Source organism: Terrapene carolina, unplaced genomic scaffold (genome assembly GCF_002925995.2).
Source record: "Terrapene carolina triunguis isolate 2854851 unplaced genomic scaffold, T_m_triunguis-2.0 Scaffold85, whole genome shotgun sequence".
Lineage (NCBI taxonomy): Eukaryota > Metazoa > Chordata > Testudines > Emydidae > Terrapene > Terrapene triunguis.
In genome coordinates this window covers 58,289,703-58,317,568 of record NW_020664436.1, presented here as the reverse complement: position 1 = coordinate 58,317,568, position 27,866 = coordinate 58,289,703, and the positions used below count along the sequence as shown (strand labels likewise).

Sequence of the window (27,866 nt, the reverse complement as noted above, 5' to 3'; positions counted from 1 at the left end):
CGGGGCTCGTGGCCCTGCCCCCGGCGCTCTGGCCGCCGGGGGGGAGACCGGAGCCGCCGCCGGGGCTCGCGGCCCTGCCCCCGGCGCTCTGGCCGCCGGGGGGGGAGACCGGAGCCGCCGCCGGGGCTCGCCGCCCTCCCCCAGGGGCTCCGGCCGCCCCCCCCGGCAAAAAAGCCAGAGCCGGCCCTGACTGTAGCCTAAGCCCCTGCAAAAGCTGCACCTCCCATTTATGTGGTTGTTTCAGACTGTTGATCTGAGTCACCGCATGGCACACAGGGATTATAAATCCGACCCCAGTTGTGCTGGTTCCCTGATACTTACTTACCCCATATATCAGAACTACTTTGTTTCTGCTATATCTGCCAGTTCCTACATGCCCAAAAGGGAGAGGAGGGATTGCATCTTTATATAGATCTATATCTTCTTCCTGTTGGCTGTTTCTTATTTATTTATTATATTCAGGTGGTGCCTAAAGAGTACAACAAGACCAAGGCCCTATTGTGCTGGCTCTTGTACAAACATTGTCCTTGCCCCAAAACACTCACAGACCAAATTGATTTTTAAAAAACAAGCCACAGACAAAGGGTAAGGAAATGAGATGCAACCGTGACAGTCTTTTGGGGCGCCCAGAACCATAGGCCCCTCTGCCGCAGCAAGAGAGAGCTTTGCTGGAGCTTAAATTTTGTGGCAGCTCCAGTCTGCCTGCCTCACCAGCAAACTCCTCGAGACTCTGCCAGTCTATCTTGCCTTGCAGCTAACATTCAGTGAACCCCAGTTCCCGAGTTCCCTAGAGATGTCTCTCTGCAGTGTCCCGTTCCTCTTGCTGGGCTCTTACAGAAATTACCAAGTCCGCTGTCTCTGAAGAGACAGAACACACACCAGGCTGTTGGCTCTGCTGAGGCTGCAAACCTTACTTTAGTATACTAGCAGTGAGATGAATTTATAAACCAGGAATAAGTTTATTAATAAAGAACAGAGATTTCAGTGATACTAAGCAGAGATAATAGAAACAGAAAATGGTTAAGAATAAAACAAAATACAACATATTTTCTAGTGTGTAAAATTTTACAGAGTACAATCCTGGTCTCAGGCACTTTCTCACCTACAGTCAGTTCTCAGCATCCTCAACCCACATGCTTGGGGGAATCCACCTTTTCACAGATTCCAAGAGTGCTGGTCCCTTTGGGAGTCCCCTTTTTCCCCTTCGGCAGCCCAGAAATCCTTTGAAATATATCCCTTGAAAAGTAAGTGCAGACAAAGTTCCTCTGCCCTTCTGCTTGCTCTCTGGGGTGTTGGTGCCTTCTTCACCCTCTGGTCAATTTTCTTTCTCAACTGGCTTGATCACTTTGTTTACCTTAAATGCAAATGTACTTCTATTGTACTTTGCTTGTAATCTACCCAAGTGGTTTTCTCTTCACCTGTTCACTTGATCTATGCAGAAAGGTAAATCCACAATCCCTTTTCTGGGGCAGGCTTCTTTATCAGCTGCCTCCACAACATATTTTAAGACCATATTTCCAGAACCCATATATAACTCTTTATACACATGCTGTACATACATCACACAGTGACATTAATGAGCAGAGTGTCACCAGTTTTTATGTGATACCTTACAAGACACTGTTTGGCTGAATATTCTGACAACAATCTGTTGGGTGTGTCCTTTGCCGGTTGGCATAAAAGGGGTCTTAGGGTCACAGCAACATGAAAGCCAAGTGATCAAGCTTATGATGGGCGCCTGATTTACTTAACCTAGAGCGTTTGACCTAACGCTCAGATCTTTTCAGGCTTCTCAGGTCCTCACAGTTATGTCCATAATCTCAGGCTTTTGGTTGACCCCGCCATCAGTGCCACAAGCATGAAAGCGGTGCCAGATAAAAGCAGAGAAATAATAGAAGGAAAAATAGGGGAAGGCAATTAGGTGTAGGGAGAAAGTGGAGCATAAGGTGGGCATTGTAGCCAAAAGGAAAAGCTCTGGCTTTTAACTTGCCTAATGCAGGCCAGTATAATGGGCACACTTCTTGTTAATTCCATGTTCTTTTTTATTAGTGGTGTGATGGCAACAGAGGCTGTGGTGAGGCGAAGTGTTAGGAGGGGCTGAGAGCATGGGAAAAAGGAAGGAAGGGAAGGAGAATTTGGGGGGAGAAACATCCAGGGCAGGAGGAGTAAGGCTGGCAGCAGGGAGACAGTAGGAGAGTAGGGTGGAAGGCGATGGGGGACAAACAACCAGTCAGCAGACAGAAAAGAATGGCCAGCATTCTAATGGTAATAAACACCCTGCTGTCATCCCCAATGTCCCAGGGCAGTGAAGGTGCCTCACCCCCTGCCTTCCTAATGCTACTCTTGGCTGTGGCTGAATAAGCCCCTGTTGCTTCTGTGGGACCTGCTCTGCCTCCTGTTTCATGTGCCCAAGTAGGGAGGGAGACTTGAAACTTGGAAGCCTGGTGCTTCTGAGAGGGATTCCCCTGGAGGTCTAGATCTGGGAAGAGGGGAGGGCGTGAGTCCCCCAGCTGGGCCTCCCATTACTCCTCTCCATCATTTGCCCTATTGCCATTGGTATGACTCAGTGATTGTCATTCTAATTTCATTAGCATTATTAGTGCAGCAATTAAAAAAATAAACCATGAAAATGTTGACAGCTATCATTGCTTGGCTGCATTCAACAGCTGTAAACTTACCAGAGCTTCTCATTTGTTTCCTGAAATCTTATTAGGGCTACATTTTTAAAAGATTACAAACTATTTTTAATACTTTGAAATGTTCATTTAATGGGCTTTTGCTCACTAGCAGTTTGGCTCCCTGCTATAAGCTGTTAGCTGCCTTCCGTAAAGAAAATTCAACATATTTTCGAAAATGTTATTAAATATTCAGATACTTAGTGACAAAAACAGGAATGGCATCAATAAATCAACATCCTCCTGGGATTTTTATACTGCAGGAAATTAAACAAGGAACCTGGCTGCTTAGCTGGAATGCACCCGCACCAACTTTCAACAGACTCAACCTCTCCTCTGCTGGTGGACGAGGAGTGGTAAGGGGGTCAGTGGAGCCCAAAGGTGGGCAGCACCGACTAGGGAGGAGGTGCAGCTGAGACGGCAGGGGGATGTGCCAGTGCAATGCATCCCCACCTAGCACCATCCATCACCGGGGCACCTGTGCAGCCGCAGCTACAAACTAAAGCTGACCTCTCCCTTTGTAACACACCCTCAAAGAAGGCAGCAGTAGAACCATTATCTGTCCTGGAGCACAGGGAGGTCTGCTTTGCATCACCCGGTACTAGCAGGGGCGAATCTAAAATATGGCAACTGTGGCTTCTCACCTTAGGGCTGGTCTACACCCAGCCGCTAGTTCGGCGGCTGGGGATCGAAGTTCTGGGTTCGACTTATCGCGTCTGGTCTGGACGCGATAAGTCGAACCAGGAAGTGCTCGCCGTCGACTGCGGTACTCCAGCTCGGCGAGAGGAGTACCGCGGAGTCGACGGGGAGCCTCCCTGCCGCGTGTGGACCGCATCTGAACCGCGGTAAGTTCGAACTAAGGTATGTCGACTTCAGCTACGTTATTCACGTAGCTGAAGTTGCGTACCTTAGTTCGACTTGGGGGGTTAGTGTAGACCAGGCCTTTCTGTGCCACATCACTGCCTGCTAAGAACTTGTTCCCTCTTTTGTTATTCCAAGGTGAAATGCAAGGCAAAAATGGCAGCTTTCCATGCTGAATATCCATCAAGCCAGACTTTTAGGGATATTTGGCACAGAAATAAGTTCTAAGTAACCTTTCTTAATGTCTTTACTCCCCTCTGTGAAAACCGCTTTGTACTTCCTGATTCACTGAAGATATCCCAGAATACAATGTCACAGATACTACAACCCCCATAAATCAATGATATTCGTAATGTTAAAGAATGAGGTGCTCTGGGATACCAGCCATGAACTGATAAGTGCCATGATGATTTCACATAGATGGGAAAAGAGAATTTTATTTGGTTAGTTTTAAGAGATGTGATCTTCTGGCGAATGCACAGGATTGGGAGCCAGGACTCCCGTGTTCTATTTTTGGCTCTGATATAGACCTTGGGCAAGTCATTTAACCTGTCCATACCTGTTTCCCATATTTAAAATAGGGATAATAATAATATATGTGCTTGGTGTGCTAGGCAATATCATAAAAACAGTTTCTCATTCATTAATAAAAAGAACACCCCAGCATAATTACAGACCAGGTGAGTAAAGACAAAACAATAATAATACTAACATACGTCTCAGGTGTGTTCGCAGGCCTTCATAACTTTGAGCTCTTTGGATGAAAGGGCATATAGAAGTCCAAGGTGTTATTGTATATAACTTTATTTCTGTGCCGAATGCCTCCCACAGTATGATTAGTGAGGCATTATTGAGAATTAGTACTGTGCCTAAGTCTCTGCTTAAAAAGCTCTGAAAGTACAGTACAAACACAAAGAATCAGAAACATGTAATAAATGTTAAACTGCAAATCTGTCGCTCTTCCTCCCTGCTTCTCTCTGATGTGTGAATTGGGAGTTTTGAGGCTAAGAGGATAGAAAAAGTCTCCACTAGAACTGTGCCTTCTCCAATAGGACCATTTATCTCAGTATTCATATTTGTGTTTATACGTTTTGCCTCAGGAAGCCATTTCTCAGGTCAGAGTAATGCAAAAGAAATCTACCACCTAAGAACTGAAATATCCTGGGAAGCCTGACTCCTGCATTATTTTGGCCCCATGAATGGCTCTTTGAGGCATTAAAAAAACTCTCAATAAATGCTATAAACCAATGCCTGAAACACAAATATGAGAAACCCCCCCCACACACACACACATGCATGCACCTGTTCTCCCACCTGTTCAACAAGCTATTTGTGCCTTGTATGAGCAGACTGAGGCTGGGAGGCTAAAGATATATTTGAAATTTGTCAAAGTGCTTTGGCCCAACTGCACTCCCAAATTTACAGGCACTGACTGGCTAGAATCTTTTCTGTGTACTTGTTTCATTTAGTGCTGTGACTGCTACATAAAGCAAGCGAAGCCAAAGAGGGAGAGGGGGAAAGCAATGGGATGTTTTTCCGCTGTCAGGATGCTGTTGCAAACACACACAGAATGGAGCTTCTGAAATCCCATGACACTGTCTGACACATTTCATCCTACAACAAGCTGGCTTGGGAAACCAAATGACCACCACAAGCAATGAGCATGTAGGAAACTTACTGGGAAGTCTATACAGCATCAGCCTTTTGAAAGTAACAATAGCTGATTCCCACTTCATTACTTTCAGTTGTGTTCTAGCCTTAGAAGTCGCCTCTAATAAAAACAGAGAGGGTTGGCTTTTACCATCTCATTCCCCCAGCAGCGAGATGTAAACACTCTGAATCCCACAAGGTTTGGCCACTTGTTCTAAAGTACACACTGGAAACATCTAGGAAGCAGCCTTAACTGCCAGAGGGGGAGTATATAAATAGCAGATAGAAAAACAAAAACTAGTTGTGTTTGACATGTAAATTGAACTACACTATCCAGGTGTTTACAGGACCTACACAGACATTACGCTGCCTTAGGTATGATCAGCTGGCACTGTGCTGCAGAGAGAGAAACAAAGTGAAAGCTCAGAGGAGGGGCAGTTTGTTTAAATAATAGCAAGTAATTAGGCTGAAGACAAAATCAGCGATGGCATTTTATAATTACAATTAATTTAAAGGTTAATTTCCTTTGGTGCTAAAATCTTATTTAAAACATTTACCAGGAAAGGAAATTAGGATGTTACTATCAAGATGCACAGAGTGCTTCTGGGAATCCATGCCTATTATCACTAGAAAATTAGGTTAGGTTCAAAGTGGGAATTTCAATTCATTTTAGTGTATAATAGATGGTGGTCAGGACCTTGAGTCAGAAGGGTTGGTTAGAGTAGACTGTAAGATTTGCATTTTCTTTGTTTTCAGGATTAATTGCAAATGCTTCCAACAAAAGGGCTGGGTTTATATGTGAACAAGCTTGACATGAAAGGAAAATTGGCTATGGATTGCTGCCTTCATAACTAATGAAGGTGATGTTAAAGGAGTCCCTAAGAGACTGGGATGTGGTATGAAACAAAATATATAAATAAATAAAATAATGTGGGGGGAACATGGTGCTGTCTCTGGCTTCATAGATGTTAATTTCCCTTCTTCCTCACTGTCTTGCCTGCCCCTCCCCCCACATCCCTCACTGCCTCCTATGGGGATTGTCAAGCTCGAGTTTCAAAAATATCTAAATAACATAACATTAGTGCTTGAAGGAAGTAACATTTCCATTTTGGTGGCTCATCACGATGGAATACTGTTTAATAAAATCAATGAATCACAGTAGCCAAGGGGATGTATCTGCCTTACATTATTGTATTTTTTTCATTCATCATCCAGTGCTGAATCTTATTAAATTAAAAGTGTTTTTAAATAAGGCTGCTTAAAATATTATATTGATTCCACTAGTATAAAAAGCCACCTTAGAAGCAAATTGCACTGGAAAAGATGCAGGGAGCATGCAAAGTTAATCTCTTTTCTATAAGGAGAGATGAATTTTACACCCAAACCCTTTCAAAAATCTTACTCTGCTACTCTCAGATGTAATTGTCCTTGGAGGAGAAACTCAAGACACGAGATCAAGATAATAATGCCCTGCACAACTTTATCAAGTCCGTAACAGAAATGGGTTAGTAACAAAGGAGTTTTGTAGTTCTGACTAGACACTCAGGTTAACCATTCATCATATACAGATTTACATCATACTGGACGCTGTACAGTATTTCTCTAATAGCAAATAGTTTGACATCTAGTCTTAATTCAAACTGCTGTGTTTAAAGAGACTTTGAGTTGTGTCTACATTGACTGGACTACCTACTGAGAATGCACATATATGATTAACTCAATGCAATGTATAGTTTGTCAATATTGCTCCCAACAAGTTCAACTGAAAAGCATTGTCACTCATTTGTCTGGCACTCTTTAAAGCAGGTTTGATATGAACAGCTAAACTCCAAAATCCCTTGTTTGGGGGTCCAAAGCTATTGAGCTGTACTTTTCAAGGTGTGTCTGCTCACTTGCACAGTCTGGCATTCTTGTATTCCATCCAATTTAGTGTTTTCCCCATTGTAGGAGTCAAACTGGATTTTTTGTAGTGTCCTGGGTGTTCCTAGACCTATCTGACACATATCTTTGTGCTACATTTTCTCTAGTCTATTAGTATTTCATCCCCTAAAGGTTTCCGTATTTCTTATTACTTTTGCCTTTTCCTTTTAAATTTTTGGATGGCTCTTCATTAACCTTGCCTCGTTAGTCTTCACACATTCAGGGCCCAGTTCTCCTCTTTGTTATGCTTATTATGCTTATTTATTTGTATTGTATCATTTCTCATTTGCTATTGATATGTCAGTTCCTGCTCCGATTGTCCCATGATGCCAGCCTTCATTTTCCACCTTTGTGATTTCTGCCTGCTGCCTCTCACACTTGGGAAGCACTTCCCATAAATATCCACAAAATTAACACGTTATCCTCCTTCTAAACCCTTCTTAAAACTCTCCTCTGCAGTTAGGCCTACAAAAAACTTGACATCTGTTACTCTATTGATGTGCAGAGACCACAGCCCATCATGCTGACCAATATTGTTACTCTCCCGTGTGGCTTTATCCATCTCTTGTCTCTTGGCTTATATTTAGATTGTAAGATCTTTGGGGCAGGGACTGTCTTTTTTTGTTCCATGTTTATACAGTGCCTAGCACAATGGAGCCCTGGGCCAGGACTGGGGCTCCTAGTTTCTACAATAATACAAATAATAAATAATAATTGTGGTAGCATGGCCCCAGTCTGCTCTTTCCTTATCACCAGCTTAGCCCTTGTGATGAGATGGCCTATAGCAAATTGCGCCTAAGAATTCCTTTTATGAGTGCCCTGATGATCCTATTTAACCTGCATTACCTCTAGATGGCACTGAGCAAAACTTATGGAATCCTTAGCTAATTTAGAAACATTTTATCAATTTAAAAATATCTCAAGGACACTTTGGAAATGTTCACATGCACAAAAATTGGAGAGCAAATGGAAATTGTTCTGGAAGGCCCAGGCCTGTCTGAGATATACTTAAAGAGAAAACATAAAATATATTTTTAAAATTATTTTAGTGGGAGTGGAGACATTTAACAGAATGGAGGAAGGAGCTTGATTGGGATGTGATAACACAAAATTCTGACAATCTGATTTTGCTGATTTTAGCTTATACCAGATGGAGTGAGGGAAGAGCTGGCCAGGGCTATCAGCAGGGCTCAGAGAGGGCCCCGCAGGGAATTGTCTCAAACAACAAATTAAGTGGTATAAGGATCTGCTGGAAAACCTGGAAATTCATGAGCTACCAGAAGGGACTGCCAAAGAACAGTTTCCATTGCTGTGAAAGGGAATGAAATTGCAATTATGAGAGCACATCAAAACCAGAGCAGAGAAATATGGCTAGAGGATTTCCTTCTGCTAACACTTTGGAACTCTTATGTAGTTTCAATCTTTTGCTATAATGTCTCACTGGTAATGGCACAGCTTCACAAACTGGCAGATATGCTCTTTGTCCCTGCCACCTTTCTGCTATCCTCTTCTGTGGGTTTTAATTGCTATATCCACAAGACAAAGCCTATGGCATTCGATTATCATTGTAAGAAAACTTTTTTGAAGATTTGTATTAGAGCAAACCTCTGCCTATCTGCTGAACAGTGCGTAACAGCCATGCTCACAGCATACAAAGGGTAAAGGCTAGGGTAGGTTTGGCAGGCAGTGAGTATCATGCCATCACAAGACAGCTTAGCAGGAGGCCAGATGGCAATGGTAGCCTGCAAGAGCATGAAGCTCTTCCTCCTAGCTTATAGATTTTCTTTTTTTTTTTTAAGCCAGACTTCTGGTTTTCTGCTTTAATTTCAAATTTAATAAAATTGGCCCTAATTTCACGCCATTAATCATTTCTAAATCGTGTCAAGATTTGTAAAATTCAGCATTTTTGCACAGCTCTTAATTACATCCGGTATTCTAGTCTAGTCCAGATAGGTTCTTATACCACCCTCATCACCATGGTAGCTGAGAGCCTTCCCCTAGTCCATTGAGTAACGTGACTGACATTTGTCATGTGTGGTCCATTCTCTCGCAGCTTCTCTCCAGGGGCAGAATTGTGTGTACAGTGGAATATTTTGTTTTGATAAGAATGATTTTTTTTAACATGTATGGCTATTTCCCACCCCACTCGTCCCCGCTCCTCCTCTCAAGGGTCTGTATCCTTTCATATTTAATCTGTACTGAATTTTACGCCCCTACTAAATTTGATGAACGCCATAATGTCAGTAACAGAGGGTCCTGTGGCACCTTTAAGACTAACAGAAGTATTGGGAGCATAAGCTTTCGTGGGTAAGAACCTCACTTCTTCAGATGCAAGAAGTGAGGTTCTTACCCACGAAAACTTATGCTCTCAATAATTCTGTTAGTCTTAAAGGTGCCACAGGACCCTCTGTTGCTTTTTACACATTCAGACTAACACGGCTACCCCTCTGATACTTGACATAATGTCAGTGTTATTTCTATAGGCTCCTGCTCCTAACTGTGCTTGTTAAACTTCTTGGGTCAGATCCTAAGCTGGTATAAATTGCCATAGCTCTACTGAAGCCATTTGTATTATTTGCTGGAGGGGGATGTCCGGTCACCTGAGTTTTCTTTTAATATTCTTCCCTTTTTTCTGCATGGACATCATTTTGCTACATTATACCACATTATTTCCTGCCTACTTCTCTATCTGATTATGTCTTTGTTCCTCCCTGCTGGTCTTGGTAGAAACTCCTCACTCTTTTATATAAACGGGGCCCCTTCTGTTCAGATATACACATCCCAGCTTAACAAGCTCTTTGCACACCAACAAATGTCCAACAACTGAAGTTGAATACTGAATTCAGACTTACGATCCCATCCTTACAGACTGAGACAAATTCAAAGCCCCTATTGACTTCAATGGGAGTTTTGACTATGTGCCAGGATTGCAAGATCAGGTCTTTAGTGGGTGTATTAATAGAAAATATGTCCATTATTTTGAGTCATAACCAATTTTAATTACATGACTTCCCCAGTTATGTCGTAGAAAGAGTTTATGGTGCTTTTGTAAACCTGACCTTAAAACCAAGGAGCAGGTTAGTATCAACAAGGCAAGAAAGAGATTCAGACTCACAAATGAAAGTGAGCTATTCATTGTTAAATGTTCCATTACCAGATTTCAGGCAAGCCTCTCAGTATATCTCATCTGTTGATATGGTATGTGAGTAGGATTGTGTGTGTGTGTTTATGAAGGCAAAACATGATTAAAGACCTGAGTTTGGTAATGATGATATACAAGATAAAAGTAAAATATAGTAGGCAAAAATGTGTTTGATGGATATGGTTAGGAATTGAAACATCTGTAATGATTCAGCTAATGAGGCTTATTTTATTCATCTCATGTTACTGCTGCCAGGAGTGTATCTGTAGTATGACACTTTTAGTGACCTTTCAGGCACAGCCAGGATAAAATGCCCAGCAGAAAGGGCAGCATTTTGCATACTTTGAGGAACTAACTCAAAATCCATAGGGAGCTTTTAGCACAGTCTGGGCACCACAGGCTTTGCAGAGCTATCTGAGATGCTGCCACGATGAAGAAAATGTGCTGCAAAGAAATTATAGGCATTCTCTGCATTAGAGTTAATAACATATTACCCACCATTCCTAGTTCACTTGCAGCACTGTTGTTGTACGTAAGGACCCATTGTATCCCTTTAACAAGGTCACAATCATATTCTCTCCCCTACTGTCATCTGGATATACAAGTGGGGAGCCTGCACTGTCTGCTTAAAACAGAGCTGTCTCTATAGGCCCATCTTGTTTAAATCACTTTGTAATCTGGCCTGTTTACACACTGAGTTTCCTTTGTGCAACAAAGCAAAAGACAGAGACACACTGCCATGCAGAGATAATAGGCACACATTTTTTTCCTGAGCCCACACCATCTCCTTTTATTGCTGGGAATTTGTTTCTGAACATTTTGGTTTAGCTTTCTGGGAAAGATCCTAGAAACTCCCTCAAGATATTTCTTCTTGTGGCTTCAAAACAAAGCATCCCTGCCTGTGACAGAGTCATTTTGTCATTACTTACAGGGTACAACTTTATGCTACAACATACATCTGAAAACACACACATACTATATAGAGGGACAGATCCCCTCAGCTGACTTAAATTGGCATAGATCTGTTGAAGCCAGAGGAGCTATGCTGATTTATAACAGTGGACAATCTAGCCCAGACAGCTTGTTTTCTGAATTCTTTGTTCAGAAGGTGAAGGCTGAAAAAGAGAACATTTATACAAAAAGCAATTCACTACAGGACATACCAGCAAAGGCCTGTGTCACCCTTATCTTTGAATGTATCTGTGTTTGAATAAGAGCTCATTCATGTCCTCCTTAAATCTCAATCCTGTGTTTATTACACGTGTCTCTTCCCATGGAAATAATTATGTCACAAAGTTAGCATTGTGACTGTATACTCCAGGAGGAGGAATATATTCACTGTGCAAGGGCTGCATCTAGGAACCTCATTTGTAGTGTACCAAGTGAATGGCTGCAGTATACGGAGCTGATGTAAGGGAAGTGCAGATGTGTGCCTTAACAGGTGTAAGTAGGAAGTCACATGTACATAAGGGGCACTATATATAAATTGGAGGGGCTAGAATAGAAGACCGGGCAGTGTGAACATAGAGCTCTGTAATCCACACTAAAATCCATTTAGTTATAGTCTTTGTCACTCCTTTTTGCAGTACAAATGGACTTAATTATGGACCAGATGGGGCTAGCTCTGCTCATGCTGAATAGCACCTCACTGAATAAGTAGTCCCTTTAATTTCAGTGGGACTCATAGACTCATAGACTTTAAGGTCAGAAGGGACCATTATGATCATCTAGTCTGACCTCCCGCATGATGCAGGCCACAAAAGCTGACCCACCCACTCGTGGAATAATTCTCTCCCTTGACTCAGCTGTTGAAGTCCCCAAATCATGATTTAAAGACTTCAAGTCGCAGAGAATCCTCTAGCAAGCGACCCCTGCCCCATGCTGCGGAGGAAGGCGAAAAACCTCCAGGGCCTCTGCCAATCTACCCTGGAGGAAAATTCCTTCCTGACCCCAAATATGGCGATCAGCAAAACCCCGAGCATGTGGGTAAGATTCTCCAGCCAGACCCACATTGACCATTGATACTAATTAGCAGCGATGGCAAGTTATTGACCTATTGACTAAAATCATGTTATCCCATCAAACCATCCCCTCCATAAACTTATCAAGCTTAATCTTAAAGCCAGAGAGGTCTTTCGCCCCCACTGTTTCCCTCGGAAGGCTGTTCCAGAACTTCACCCCTCTGACGGTTAGAAACCGTCGTCTAATTTCAAGCCTAAACTTCCCGACGGCCAGTTTATATCCATTTGTTCTCGTGTCCACATTAGTACTAAGTTGAAATAATTCCTCTCCCTCCCTGTTATTTATCCCTCTGATATATTTAAAGAGAGCAATCATATCCCCCCTCAGCCTCTTTTTGGTTAGGGTAAACAAACCGAGCTCCTCGAGTCTCCTTTCATACGACAGGTTTTCCATTCCTCGGATCATCCTAGTGGCCCTTCTCTGTACCCGTTCCAGTTTGAGTTCATCCTTTTTAAACATGGGAGACCAGAACTGCACACAGTACTCCAAATGAGGTCTCACCAGTGCCTTGTATAACGGAAGCAGCACCTCCTTATCCCTACTAGAAATACCTCGCCTAATGCATCCCAAGACCGCATTAGCTTTTTTCACGGCCACGTCACATTGCCGACTCATAGTCATCCTGCGATCAACCAGGACTCCGAGGTCCTTCTCCTCCTCCGTTACTTCCAACCGATGCGTCCCCAGCTTATAACTAAAGTTCTTGTTAGTCATCCCTAAATGCATCACCTTACACTTCTCACTATTAAATTTCATCCTATTACTATTACTCCAGTTTACAAGGTCATCCAAGTCTCCCTGCAGGATATCCTGATCCTTCTCCGAATTAGCAATACCTCCCAACTTTGTGTCATCCGCAAACTTTATCAGCCCACTTCTACATTCGGTTCCGAGGTCAGTAATAAATAGATTAAATAAAATCGGACCTAAAACTGAACCTTGAGGAACTCCACTGGTAACCTCCCTCCAACCTGACAGTTCACCTTTCAGTACGACCCGCTGCAGTCTCCCCTTTAACCAGTTCTTTATCCACCTCTGGATTTTCATATCGATCCCCAGCTTTTCCAATTTAACCAATAATTCCTCATGCGGTACCGTATCAAACGCTTTACTGAAATCGAGGTATATTAGATCCACCGCATTTCCTTTATCTAAAAAATCTGTTACTTTCTCAAAGAAGGAGATCAGGTTGGTTTGGCACGATCTGCCTTACGTTCTAGTCTATACTGCTTCTTATTCTACCCCCATCACCATAGTATCTAAGTGCATTAAACAATGCAACTAACATCTGTGGCATGTAGTTCATCCTCTCTCTCATCCTCTCACCAAAAGAAGAATTGTGAATGCAGTGGACTGTTTTGTTTTGATAGGGATTTGGGTGTTGGCGTGGGGGAGGAAGTTGTTGCTTTGATTTGTTTTTTAATGTACATACTATTATGTGTTTATGTTGGAGAAGGCAAAATGAAGAAGTTTGCCTTGCTCTTGAAGTGGAAGGTGGTGAGGTTTGAGATGGTCCTTAGTTCTTGGGGGAGTTCATTCCACTGTCTTGGACAAACCCCCAAGAAACTTCTGTCTCTTGTACAGATGAGCTTTACCCTTATGGATGAAAGCACCATTGTGCCAGAGGAGCAAAGTTGTCGACGAGGGCCTTTTTCCAGCGCTTTAGGTGATCTTTTAGATACACTGGGCTAGACCAGGGATCGGCAACCTTTGGCACATGGCTCGTCAGAGAAATCTGCTGGCAGGATGGGACGGTTTGTTTACCTGCAGCATCCGCAGGTTTGGGCCAATCGCAGCTCCCACTGGCCGCGGTTCGCCGTTCCAGGCCAATGGGGGCTGTGGGAAGCGACGTGGGCCAAGGGCTATGCTGACTGCCACTTCCCGCAGCCCCCATCGGCCTGGAACGGCGAACCGCGGCCCTACGAAAAGGATAGTTTAGAGTTTTGGGAAAGTGGATATGTGTATGTTTAAGTATGATTATATGTTAGTGTTTATCCTAGAGTGAAAGCTCTTTGTAATGATGTGTTGTGAGATGCAGTATTTAAGTTGTCCACTATGAAAGATCTCAAATACAGATTTGTGAATTATAAAAGGAATGACATGTGAACTCTAATTTTATTATTGCATTCATATCAGAAGGGACTTTCCTATATTAGAGAGTAATTTGCTACTTTCTGGTGCATACAGATACCTTCAGAATCACAGTTTGCTCAAGGACATCCCAGTACTTAGGGGAAATACAGTTCCAGATCTGAACTTTGCAGCTTTGCCGTCTCTCTTGCTAAGTAACATCAAAGTGGTGTCCACTAGAGCTAGGTGAAATTTTTCAGCTGAAATTTATTTGGGTCATGAATTCATGTAGATTTTGATGAATTGTTTCAATTGAAACGAAAAAAATTGGAAATGCCAAAATAGTTCATCTAAATGTCAAATCTCTCTGATTTTTCAGGCTAGAGTCACAAGAGGATTTAGGCTCCATTAACAAAATGACAATGATGGGAAGTGCCCCCTTTTTACCTAATAGCCCAATGGTTAGGGCACTCACCCTGGATGTGGGAGACGCAGGTTCAAATCCCCACTCTGGAGCAGGGTCTAATCACCAGGCTATAAACTATTCTGGGGTGGGTATCTCTCAATCTCTCCTGTTGAAGTAGATGCAGTTATTTATGGTGCTTTAGTGTACAATATGTAGGTTAGAATATTTCATGGAGATAGCATCCAAATATATATGAGGGCTACAGTTAAGTAAGACACAAAGACCTCATATTTCACCATTTAAAAGAAAGCGGTTGAGTATGGGAAACTGGGAGTCTCTGACTCGGATGTGACTGTCCTAGAAATGATATAAAATAAATAAACATGGGTAAGCAGTGGTGTGAGTTGGAAAATAGCCCCCACTCATAGACCTCCACTGTATTTGGAGTATCCTTAGATCTGTGAAGTCCCATCTCCAATGCTCAGATAAATTGTTCTAAGTCTCTGTCTCTGCATTTCAACCCAAATGTCAAAGCAGGGAATCAGAGCAACTTCTGTCTCTCAAACAGAATAGGATCAATATGCTTTCTCTGCTAGAACACTGAACCAGAGTATGTCAGCGAGCTTGATACAATAATCACAGTCAGTTGCATTGCATCCATGCCAATAAATAAATGGTTTGCAGCATTTGTAATATCCAGATAAAATGTAATTTTATACTCCAATAAGGTGGTCTGCTTGAGAAAAAAGTGATGCATAATTCTCTCTGGTGTAGATGGATTTTATAAATCCCTCATTGTCTGTCTCTGAAGACACTGCCTCTCCTCCCCCATTTCCCCCCCCCCCCCGCTATACAATTAGTCACTCTAATTTTAGTAGATAGATTATTAGGGGGTCTGTCCAAAGTAATCTGTGTGGAAGTTTGTTCTTGAATGATAGTGCCTATCTCTTCTGAAAAGATGTTGCTAATGAAAGCAATTTTCCCCTCTTCCAGTTGATTTCATAGGTGGATTTGACTCTTACGGCTATCAAGGCCCACAGAAGACATCTCATTTACAGCTACAGCCCATGTATATGTAAGTACTTAACTTCTGAGATATTCTATGGAGTGCTAGGCAGATATTAAAGGATTATTAAACTGAAAGATTACGTGTCTTAAAAATTCAGGATAGGCAGAAGCCTTTCTTGATAGACTGAATTCAAGTTCTGCACTTAACCACTAACATTATCCTTCTTTGCAACATAATGATTTCTTGTGGTGGGATACCATGTGTCATATTTGTTTTAATAAGACTGATGTCCTGACATGGATTTTACTAACCCTCCCTCAGGCAGACTGAGACTTGGTCTATACTACAGTCTACAACAAACTCCTGGTGTAGACAGTGCTGTGTCGGCGGGAGGGTTTCTCCCGTCGACATAGCTACCACCTCTCAGGGAGGTGGATTAACTACGCCAATGGGAGAAGCTCTCCTGCTGGTGTAGGTAGCATCTTCACTAAGTGCTACAGTGCACCAGTGCAGTGCTATATGTGTAGACAAGTCCTGAGTAAAATCTGACTAAGGATTTGGCCTGGTGATTTTAGCTAAGTTTATCAGAGGTTTAGAAACATATTATGCAGCAAACATAGTTAGCATTTCTCTCATTAGAGCATCTATTCTTTGAAGTGTCCCTCTACTTTCTTTGCTCTCCTCACTTCTGTTTTCTTTATTTTACTGGCATGTTGCTTTTGAAATCAGTTTAACTAGGATGGTATATTTTGACTATACTGTGCGAGTGACAGTTCCCTCCACTGCCTAGAAATACAAGCTGATACATTTTGGGGTTGAGTGGAAAAGAAAATGTCAGCAAAAGCAAAAGACTGGAGCAGATTTACACTGAAGTCCTTGCTCATCCTTAGACTCCAACATGGCAATGATTTACAAACATCACCTGTACTAGTGCCAAGCAGAAAGCAAGTCACAGATTCATTACTGCCCAGGTGAATCTTGCCTCACTGCAGTGCAAAGGTGTAACTTTGGGGTTTTGTTTAATATCACAAGCTCATTAGGTGAAAGTATGGCATGTGATGACTTGCAAGAGGGCATCATTTCCTTTGTTTCTTTTCTCTTCCAATCATTTGTACTGAAGGAGAGAACTAAACATAACTAGGCAACATCAATTCAACCCTAGTACCCATTCAAACTGTAATGGAAACATTTAACTAAATCTTGTAATTACTTTTTTAAAAGGAAATCTGCTGATGAACGAGCAGCCATTATTATTTATGTGGGTCTGGTATTTACTTCTTTAATTACTGGTTGTGGACCTCATACTGGTAGGATGCTCAGAACTTGGCTCTTTGTGAAGCATGCTAGTTTCTGGGGGGATTTTAACAGACTTAAATTACAATAGTGCATAGCTCCCATTCCAGCCCAGCTTCAGCTTCCCATCTGTATGTGCTCAAATAAAGATTTTTCACCTGCACTTTGGGCATCATGTTGTACATTTAGAAAATGTTATTTCCTTCCTTGTACTCTGTGTGGCTCATGGGTACTTAGAACAATTCTAATCCTATTTCTTTCTCAGTGTACTATACATTGTCATCAACATATGGAGCCCTCTAGCTGAGATATTATCCCATTCTCTTTATGCTCTCAATGTTTCTTCTTCAAGAGTAGTGATTGCATTTACAGAGCCTGCTAACACTGAGTGGAAGGAACACTGGAGCTATAGAAAAGAGAAGCCAATATAAATTTTAAAACATGTAGCTGAGACAAAGAAAGATATGATGAACCTTTAAAACTGAATTCTGTTTTATGGCAGTACTGCTTTCTTGCTAGAATGTAGGTGATTTCTTTGTACTAAAAGACAGAAATCAGTATGTAAGTTGATGTTGTTTCCAATAAACCCAGAGAAGGCATATTGTCATGTCCCAGTGACAGTCAAACAAAGACATGTAATGTTTCCCTCTCACCGTACAGTATTTGATCAAGGTTCTATAGAATTTCTACCTGCAATGTTTAACCATCTTTGACAGCATGTGGCAACAGCCTTATACTGCATACTGCAGAGGCAGGCCAGGAGCACACACACGTGTATCCTGGAGCAATGCCTTGCCTTCAGCTCTGTTAACGTGAGCAGATCATTAGATAGTGGAGTGACAAATTCAAATTTCAGTTTAATCAAATTGCAGTTTGACTTGCTCGTAGCACTTTTTAAGATAATACTTAGTGGAAATCGCATCCCTGAAATGATAACAGAAGACTACATTAGGTTGCTTTAAAGCGTTATTTGTATCTTTTGTTTCCCCATGGCTCTTGTCTACTGGAGAACAGCAATATTAACCCCATAGGATTCAAAGGAAAAGTAATTTTAAAATAGCTAGACTTCACACTACTGTGTGTGGCCAAGAAGATTTCTTTGTTTTACAAACAATCAACACCCCTCAGGACCCCTGTGAAGTAGGTAAAGGATATGCACATATTGCTAAATATGCTGTCAGCGAAATACAACCATCTCTGGGTTGGAATGTAGCAGCTGTTTAACAGTGCACAGAAACACGACACAACGGTGCAGGAAGAAACATGAAAAAGAATAGTGAGTTCAGTTTAAACTGCAGGGGAGAATTTAGATAGCCTGAAAGTAATTGCTCAACTCAGAATGTGGTTTGCCAGTGAGGATTACTATGCAGATCAAATTCTGACTTGGGCAATTACATTCCCCTTGCCTAAACTGAAATCATGCACAAACCATGGGCTCATTATTGACCACAAGTGATCAAGACCTAAATTTTGTAACTTATATGAAAACATCACAGTTCCCCTTAACACCATGTTGGGTTCTAGGCTCAGCACTGAACTAGAGGAAAGAGCACCACCTATTGAATCAGCAACACCACTTCCAGCAGCATTGAGCACTTCCTTGGAGGTCCCCTATCCATCCCAGTGCTGCTTAGTTTCTGAAATCTTCCAGGATCACAGCACAAGGCGGTATGTTTTCTGGACATATATGGTTAATCAAATCCCACTCTTCAAAGTATGTATAATTTCATCACTTGCAGGAATTAGCTAAATACATTGGACTAGATTAATCCATTTTGAGGAAATCTTCAGGTTGTGCAGAGCTGCCTTAGAAACTCCGACACCATCCACCTTCCTGGCCTCCAGTTGCAAGGAAGATTCCTAGTAGAGAGGGAGTATGGTTTGGGCATTCCTACATGCAGTGCTCCCAGGCTGCTGAAATAAACCCTTGGAGCTATGGACAGCCTGACCAAAATTAAAGCATCTTTAAGGCTGCTTTAATTTATGCCAGGCATAAAGGGCGCATAAAGGTGACTTAAAGCCACCTATGCAGTCTCCTTTCTCCATTCTTGCACTGAATGCAGCTCAACAGGACCTGAGGATATGCACCATTGTGTCTATGCAGAGAGAGAAGAGAGGTGGCCTTCCTCTGTAGTACTAGATATCAGAGGCAGATATTTGTTTGTTATTTATGTTGTAGTAGCATCTATTGGCTCCAATCAGGGTGGGGGTACAATTGTGTTAGGTACTGTGCAAAAGCAAAGGAGGACATACTTTCTTCTCTGACAATATAAATGTTCAGGGATCTAATCTGAGTATGGCTGCTCCTGTGTGGTGCTCATAAAGCTTGTTGAATTGTGGATTACAGCACGGATTTCGATAATGAGTGCAGAGATTCATTCCCACATATTTAACATTTTTGATCATATAAGGAAACCTCACAAGTCTTAGTTACATCTGTGCAGTTCCAAGGTATTTGTTAGCCTTCACCAGCAAGTTGTTCACAGGAACTGATTGATTTTGTGGATTATGATGGGAGAATTCCATCAACCTGAATTTTTATTTGTATTCTAAATATCTATTATGTTTATTATTTAAATGCCAGCAATGTGCTCCGCACTGCACAAGACTCAAAACACAGGCAGTTGTGTACAAATCATTTTCCTTTCCTTCCTTCCTAGTCATACTCATTTACAAACTGTCTGACCATAGAAATAGGCTATAAAAGCTGCCCGAAAACATGCAGTCTAAATAGAACCAAACAGAGCTGGTGTCCATATACACCTCTACCCCGATATAATGCTGTCCTCGGGAGCCAAAAAATCTTACCACGTTATAGGTGAAACTGCGTTATATCGAACTTGCTTTGATCTGCCGGAGCGCGCAGCGCTACTTTCCCGCATTATATCTGAGTTCGTGTTATATCGGGTCGCGTTATATCGGGGTAGAGGTGTACATCATTCCCAGGCTAACACAGCTGATACCCCACAAAGCAGCTTCATGGCATTCTGTGTTGAAGATGCCAGTGCCCACTTTCAGACAATAGGACAGTAGTGTGCTCACAGGCTTTGCATGATAAGACGAGGGAAATGAATAGTCCAAAAATGGAAGAACTGGCATGGAAGGCAAACTGCACACTAGGAGTTGCTCGGTGGCACTGGAATTAGTGCCAGTGAAATCCAAAAAAAATTAGGGCTGTCGATTAATCGCAGTTAACTCACGCGATTAACTCAAAAAAATTCATCACGATTAAAAAAATTAATCGTGATTAATTGCAGTTTTAATCGCACTGTTAAACAATAGAATACCAATTGAAATTTATTAAATATTTTGGATGTTTTTCTACATTTTCATATACACCTCTACCCCGATATAACACGACTTGCTATAACACGAATTTGGCTATAACGCGGTAAAGCAGTGCTCCAGGGGGGTGGGGCTGCGCACTCCGGTGGATCAAAGCAAGTTTGATATAATGCGGTTTCACCTATAACGCGGTAAGATTTTTTGGCTCCCGAGGACAGCGTTATATCGAGGTAGAGGTGTATATTTTATTGTGTTGAAATTGAAATCAAAGTGTATATTATTTTTGATTTCAAAGAAATAGTAATTTTCAATTCACCTCGTACAAGTACTGTAGTGCAATCTCTTTGCCATGAAAGTGCAACTTACAAATGTAGATTTTTTTTGTTACATAACTGCACTCCAAAACAAAACAATGTAAAACTTCAGCGCCTACAAGTCCATTCAGTCCTACTTCTTGTTCAGCTAATCGCTAAGACAAACAAGTTTGTTTACATTTACAGGAGACAATGCTACCCTCTTCTTATTTACAATGTCACCAGAAAGTGAGAACAGGCATTTGCATGGCACTTTTATAGCTGGTATTGCAAGGTATTTACGTGTCAGATATGCTAAACATTCGTATGCCCCTTCATGCTTCGGCCACGATTCCAGAGGACATGGTTCCATGCTGATGATGCTTCTTACAAAAATAATGCGTTAATTACATTTGTGACTGAACTCCTTGGGGGAGAATTGTATGTCCCTTGCTCTGTTTTACCCGCATTCTTCCATATATTTCATGTTATAGCAGTCTTGGATGATGACCCAGCACATGTTGTTCATTTTAAGAAGACTTTCACTGCAGACTTCACAAAATGCAAAGAAGGTACCAATGTGAGATTTCTAAAGATAGCTACAACACTCGACCCAAGGTTTAAGAATCTAAGTGTTTTCCAAAATCTGAGAGGGACGAGGTGTGGAGCATGCTTTCAGAAGTCTTAAAAGAACCAGGGCCGGCTCTAGCTTTTTTGCTGCCCCAAGCAGCAAAAAAAAGCGCCGCCCCCCCGAGCCCCACCGCCGAGCGCCGCCGGAACCCCCCTCCCAGAGCGCCGCCCCCCCCGCCGAGCGCCGCGCGCCGGAGCCCGCCCCTCCCGCGCCGAGCGCCGCTGGAACCCCCCCCCACGCCGGCCCCCCCCCCCCCCCCCCGCCGGGCGCCGCGCGCCGGAGCGCCTCCCCCCCCCGCGGAATGCCGCGCCGCGCTCCCCCCCGCCGCCCCTTACCAGGTGCCGCCCCAAGCATGTGCTTGGGTGCCTGGTGCCTGGAGCCGGCCCTGAAAAGAACATCACTCCAATGCAGAAACTACAGAAACCAAACCACCAAAAAAGAAAATCAACCTTCTGCTGGTGGCATCTGACTCATAATGAAAATGAACATGCGTCAGTCCGCACTGCTTTGGATTGTTATTGAGCAGAACCCATCATCAGCATGGACACATGTCCCCTGGAATGATGGTTGAAGCACGAAGGGACATATGAGTCTTTAGTGCATCTGGCATGTAAATATCTTGAGATGCTGGCTACAACAGTGCCATGAGAACACCTGTTCTCACTTTCAAGTGACTTTGTAAACAAGAAGCAGGCAACATTATCTCCTGCAAATGTAAACAAACTTGTTCGTCTGAGCGATTAGCTGAACAAGAAGTAGGACTGAGTGGACTGCAGGCTCTAAAATTTTACATTGTTTTATTTTTGAATGCAGTTTTTTTGTACATAATTCTACATTTGTAAGTTTAACTTTCATGATAAAGAGATTGCACTCCAGTACTAGTATTAGGTGAATTGCAAAATACTATTTCTTTTGTTTTTTTACAGTGTAAATACTTGTAATCAAAAATAAATATACAGTGAGCACTGTACACTTTGTATTGTGTGTTGTAATTGAAATCAATATATTTGAAAATGTAGAAAACATTCAAAAATATTTAAATAAATGGTATTCTAATATTGTTTAACAGTGCGATTAATCACGATTAATTTTTTTAATCGCTTGACAGCCCTAAAAAAAATACTTTGAGTTTTGGAACATGGTTCTGCACTGTGTGATCATTGCCCTGGGAGAACGTCGGAGGGCGGGAAATGCAAATAGAAAGTAAATAGAAAGAGATTTTCCCTATGTTGTTCACAATAAACATGTTTGTTCTAGAAAAGAAGAGATGAAACAAAAAAAAAACCCTGTCTGATGCTGAAGCCTAATGCACTGGAGAAATTGTTCCTTGAGTAAAGATTTCCTTGTCATTCTATTAGGTCTGTGAGCCTTTGAGTTGTCTGTCATGTATATGCTACACAGAAATATTTGTAGGCTTTGCTTTTTGGTTACATGCAGTTTATTTTATGGAGGGACCTGAGCTCTGAAATTCAGATCAGGGATCCAAATGTCCCCAAAGAATGAAGAGGTTTGGATCCAGTGACCCGGTTTGGTCCATCTCTAGTTTGTTTGGCCTCCTTCTCTGTTTCCAATTTCCTCTGCCTGCTGAAATTGCATAATCACTCTGCCTGTATTGGTCTCCGAGCCTAATGCTGCAGCTACATATCCGGGTGACTGAATACTAATTTCACATACATTAGATCAAAGAACTAAAGTACATTGTGCCATTTTGCCATTCACATTGTCTGAAGAGCAGATGTAAGCAAGGCATAGGTCTAATCAGCAGAATAGGGCCCCGGATGTGTAGCAGGCATCATAATGCCCAATTCGTCACAGTGATATGAATATGATATGATATGATTGTCTCTTTCAGCTGAAATACCTTAAATAGGACTTAAATTTGAGTAATTTAAACAATACGAGCAAAGTTTCACTCAAGTAAACTACCATTGAACACCTGTATAGCAACTGGTACCAATACAAGTTTAGCCATAGGACTCTTACTAAAGTCAGCAGGAGCTGTGCAGCTAAAACCTTGCACAATTACTTTGCTGAGGTAGCCACAGGTGACTTAACTATGCAGCTGCTTTTCAGCCATTCTGTTCTATGTACCAAACCATTTTTTTTTTCCTAAAGGCATCTGCATTTTGCTGGATTACTATTGTTCAGGTCATCCTCCAGGTTACACATGGTCAGCAGCCTCAGAGGATTACATAATTAAATACTGCTCCTACCCAGAATCAAGGTTTTGAGAACCTGCATCAAATACCTTGATAATATTTTAAAAGATGCTAGAGATTATTTGAGCAAATCACTTGCCTGTCCTTTCTTTCTGTGCACACACGTATGCAATCTGTCTGACCATACAAATGGGGTATTAAGGCAGAGGAAGTGATCTCTGTTTCCAGGAGGTTGTTTTGGAAAGGCTAGTTGCACATGTTTGCAGTCTAGTGGGTACCTGAAGTGAAGGGAGGTGATGCATCAATCCATCTGTTAGTTGGTTACAAATATCTTTTTTTCCCTTGTCTCTCTTTTAGGTCAAAATGAACAAGGTGACTTCTGTGTGGGGGCTGAAGGACCTTTCAAAAAACTTGTTTCAGGATGGCCCCCTGTGTTCTACAAACAGCAAAAAAACAACCTTTGTGTTTAAAAAAAAAAAGAATGAGCATATACTGAGACAGAGAAACAAAAGGTGCATTCGACCTCACTTTCCAACAAGTACAGACAGAGATGCACATTACCCCCTTCTTGGATTTCCTGAATATACAAAAACAACTGCCAGGCCTTTGGAAGGTTCAAAAGGAGAAGCATTGGTGCCATCTGCTGGCTATTACCTGTGTTTACTACCTTCATTCCTACTTATCTGAGTTATGAAATGATTTCATCCAATTCAGTTCTTTCTGAGACCACTTGCACCAAGTCTCCTTAGTCATTATAATATTTAAAAAATACCATGATGACCTTGTAACAGAAGCCAATAGACAGCAAGTTGTTTGCCCTAAAGGCTGTACAAGTACATACTTGCCTTAACCCAACTAAGTTGCACATCAGAGAAACTCAGTGCAGGCTTACTGAAGCGACTTCCTTTAGATTCAACCTGCTGCTGTTAATTCTGAAAGATTTTTTTTCGTGTCAGGGAATAAGGCTCTGTTGCTCAGCAGCTCCAGAGTGATCACGTACGAAAACTGCCAGCTATCAGAAAAGTGCTTTACTAATGAGCCTTCACAATGGTCAAGAAAACAAACAGTTTATAATGCTTAAAAGAGAAATAGATCTCTGGGGTTGGGAAAGGGGTAAAGGGAATCCCTCATTAAACCAATAACTGAACCTACTGGAAATAAACAACAGTGTTTCATAACCCCACTGTTTTTATTTATCACACTGTAGGTGCTTTTATAACTAACTCTAAATATGTCTTTTACTAACTACAGAGACATCTGCAGATTTCTAGCAACAGAGGCCAACTGAATATGTATTAGCTATGTTTACTCTTTTATATCTAATTTCAATTGAAAATCCTATGGAAGTGAGCATTCTTTTTTCTAATTGCACCGGAAGGGAATCTAACTTCTTTTGTTTGTTTTGATTGGCGTAGAGTGGGGAGGGACTAGCTGCATTGGTGAAATATTGGAGAACTTTTTGTGGTATATTTGGGGATTCGTTGTGTGTTAGAATGTGTATTTTATCTTCCTGTAAAATTGTGGCTGAAAAAAACTGTGCTGTTATGTAGTTGGCAACAAGATGCCTTTGGGGATTTTACTAGTAGGTCAATGTGTTTATGACATATTCTGAACTCATAGGAACATTTGTTTTGTTCTGAATTTGATCTGTATTTTCAAGCACTTAGGCAGCTTTCATTAGAAAAAAAAAGATTTTGCTCAGGCTTTTCAGGAACTTGAATTGTCATTCCTTCTTTGTTCAGAAACCGCCCAGACAAATGCACACACCTGCCACACATACCTGACAGCCACGTGTGCTTGAGGGCATGAGTGTTCAGTGCTTGGAAAGGTGCAAGTCGTCACAAAGCGACTCTTTTCCTAGCTTGCCAAACCTTCACAGTCTCTGTGGCTTATAGGTACTGTTGCCCTGTGCACTAACTCTACTTATCCATTGCTATAGAAATTGGCGCCCTTCGCTGTGTATGCATGAATGTAATGTGTCACAAACAATAAATCTGGACAATGACAGTGGAACAAGCATTCCCCACTAAAAATAAGATACAAGACAGGTTTAGGAACTATACTTACATTAATTCTGTAAGATTTTCTATATATGTGTGTGTGTATGTGTGCATGTATGTATGTATGTATATATAATACACACCTACATATATTGAGGGAAGATGCATAATGTTGTGGCTTGAACATGGGGCTAAGAGCCAGGAATTCCTGAGTTCCTGATAAGCTATGTGACCATAGACAAGGCACTTAAGCCCTGGACCAGCAAATCCCTTAAAAACATGCTTAACGTCTTTGGCTGAATTGGTGTCTTCTTCAAAAAATTTCCTATGTGGGTGCCTAAATTTAGACCCCCTAAATCTATATTTAGTAGAGCTGGCTGGAAATGGAATTTCCATTCTATGGGAAATTCCGACAGTTCAAACTTTTTTCATTTGGAATAAAAAAAGCTGAAATTTCTTGCAAAACAAAATATCTGACAAATTTTAAGTTGAGGCCATTGAAACAAGTTGTTGCTGTTGAATCATTTCGTTTTGATCATGTTGATTTATTTCCTTTAGACTTTTATATTTGATTAAAAATTAAATGTTTATATATGCATATAAATTAAATATAAAAGTCCAGATGAAACTAATCAAAATGTCTAAACAAAATGAGAAAGTCAAAACAATTCATTTTCACTTCTTCCTGTCAAAAATATTGTTCCAATTAAACATTCTGATTTTAACACAACTGCATTTTTCGTTTACATTTTTTTTGACCAGCTCAAGTATTTAGGCACCTAAATAGTGGCCTGATTTTCAAGGATAATGAGCAGTCATGTCTTGCATTGACTTTCAATTCACATTGAATGGGAGCTATTAGTGCTCTGCCCTTTGAAAGTCAAGCAATTTATTTAGGTGCCTCAGCATGGATTTAGGAGCCTAACTTTAGGCATCCAAGTTAGAAAAGTTTGTCCTTAACATCTCTCTGTTTCAGTTCCCCCAACTATAAAATGTGAATAATAATAACTACCTCACATAGTGATTGTGAGGATTAATTAATGTTTGTGCAGTGCTTAGAATTACTATGTAAGTGCTAAGTATTATAAATAATGTGTGTATATTTATATATTGCATATGTACACACATATGTATACATACACTCAAGTATATAGAGATATATACACATATATAAAGTAGGCATTCATATTCCTGCTTAAGTTGCAGTGAAAGCACTAGTATTTTCAGGACTGTTGACTACTACACTAAAGGATGATGTTTTGGAAGCAGTTTGGAGCACAGTAGTGTGAGAATATCTGGAATGACATTTTTGATTTGTACAGCTGTATCCGCCTCAAAATCCAGTAAAGAATGTTATTTTTCTAGGCTGGGTTTTTGTTATAAAGCTAAATATTCAGAAGGCAAGAGTTACAATCCAAATGTGTCTTTTTTCTTTTTTGCGTTTGTTAATTCTGAATGTATTTTTAACAAAAGTGATTTTTTTTTTACTTACTAGTGTAATTTGCATTAAAAAATGGAAAAAATATAGGTTTCCAAGCTATTCATGGCCCCCTGCTACTATTCACAACTTGCAAGAAACTTAGAATTACAGTTCCTGGCTGAGCAGCAATACAGAATGAGGACTCCATTTAAATTTACAAGATTCCCATCCTAATCTGTGCAATACATGGATGTGTCAGTGCTGAAAAGAAAGTGCCAGGTCATGACATCATTTTAACTGAGTCATAGGTAACACGTATTTTCATTATCTCCTGACACTAAAAGGATTCTTTTACCAGGCTGGCTGAAATAGACGCATTGTCATTTAGAAAATGTCTTTTTATTTTGTCTACTCATCAGGAATTTTAAGTCTATGACAGGTTTACAGTTACCAACAGTGCTAAGTACTGTATTAAGTAATCCTTGTTAAGAGGGAGCTATGTAATATGGATTTTTCCACTGCAGTTCATTTTTTAAAATGCTGCTTCATTGCCCATACAGTGAAATAACACAATAAAATGAAAACGTGTCTTAAGCAACCACTTCAAGGGACTCACAAAAACTGGTTACTTTAGACTGCGTGCTTAATAAAGGTGGCCCGGAATTCTATTCAGTATGTTTAGGGATACTTCAGGGTGGTTTCTTAAGATAGGTGATTGCTTAGGAAGAGTGGCCTTCTGTATGAGTATTTTAATCCTTTCATTATTATTGTTCTGTGCATAGGTACTGTGTACATGATACATTTCAGACATGTGAGAGGATAAGATCTGTGTCCCAGAATGCTGGTTATGGTACTCAGCTATTGTGTAGCATTTTGGAAGGGGTTGGGCCAGACTATAAACTACAAATGTTATACGCGGTGATTCCTGGTTGTATCTAAATGGAGCTTATCTATTAACTCTGAAGCTGATGCTTTTAATCTTTTTAAATACTGACGTCCGCCCCGCAAAAAACAGTGAAACACCCCCTCT

At 41.3% G+C, this 27,866-nt stretch overlaps 1 protein-coding gene across 2 annotated transcripts in view; it reads left to right on the top strand.

The window, feature by feature from the left end:
- Positions 1-26,865, top strand: part of NKAIN2 (sodium/potassium transporting ATPase interacting 2) — a 745,702-nt gene extending 718,837 nt beyond the window's left edge. Inside the window, exons 6-8 of one of the 2 annotated variants that reach the window (XM_026649836.1) lie at positions 15,740-15,821; positions 18,573-18,716; positions 23,774-26,865. In XM_026649836.1, the coding sequence (XP_026505621.1) occupies positions 15,740-15,821; positions 18,573-18,716; positions 23,774-23,783 (236 nt within the window). In that variant the 3' untranslated portion in view covers positions 23,784-26,865. The remainder of the gene's footprint in view (positions 1-15,739; positions 15,822-18,572; positions 18,717-23,773) is intronic. The other variant, XM_026649837.1, reaches the window with a different exon arrangement.
- Positions 26,866-27,866: the final 1,001 nt, after the last annotated feature.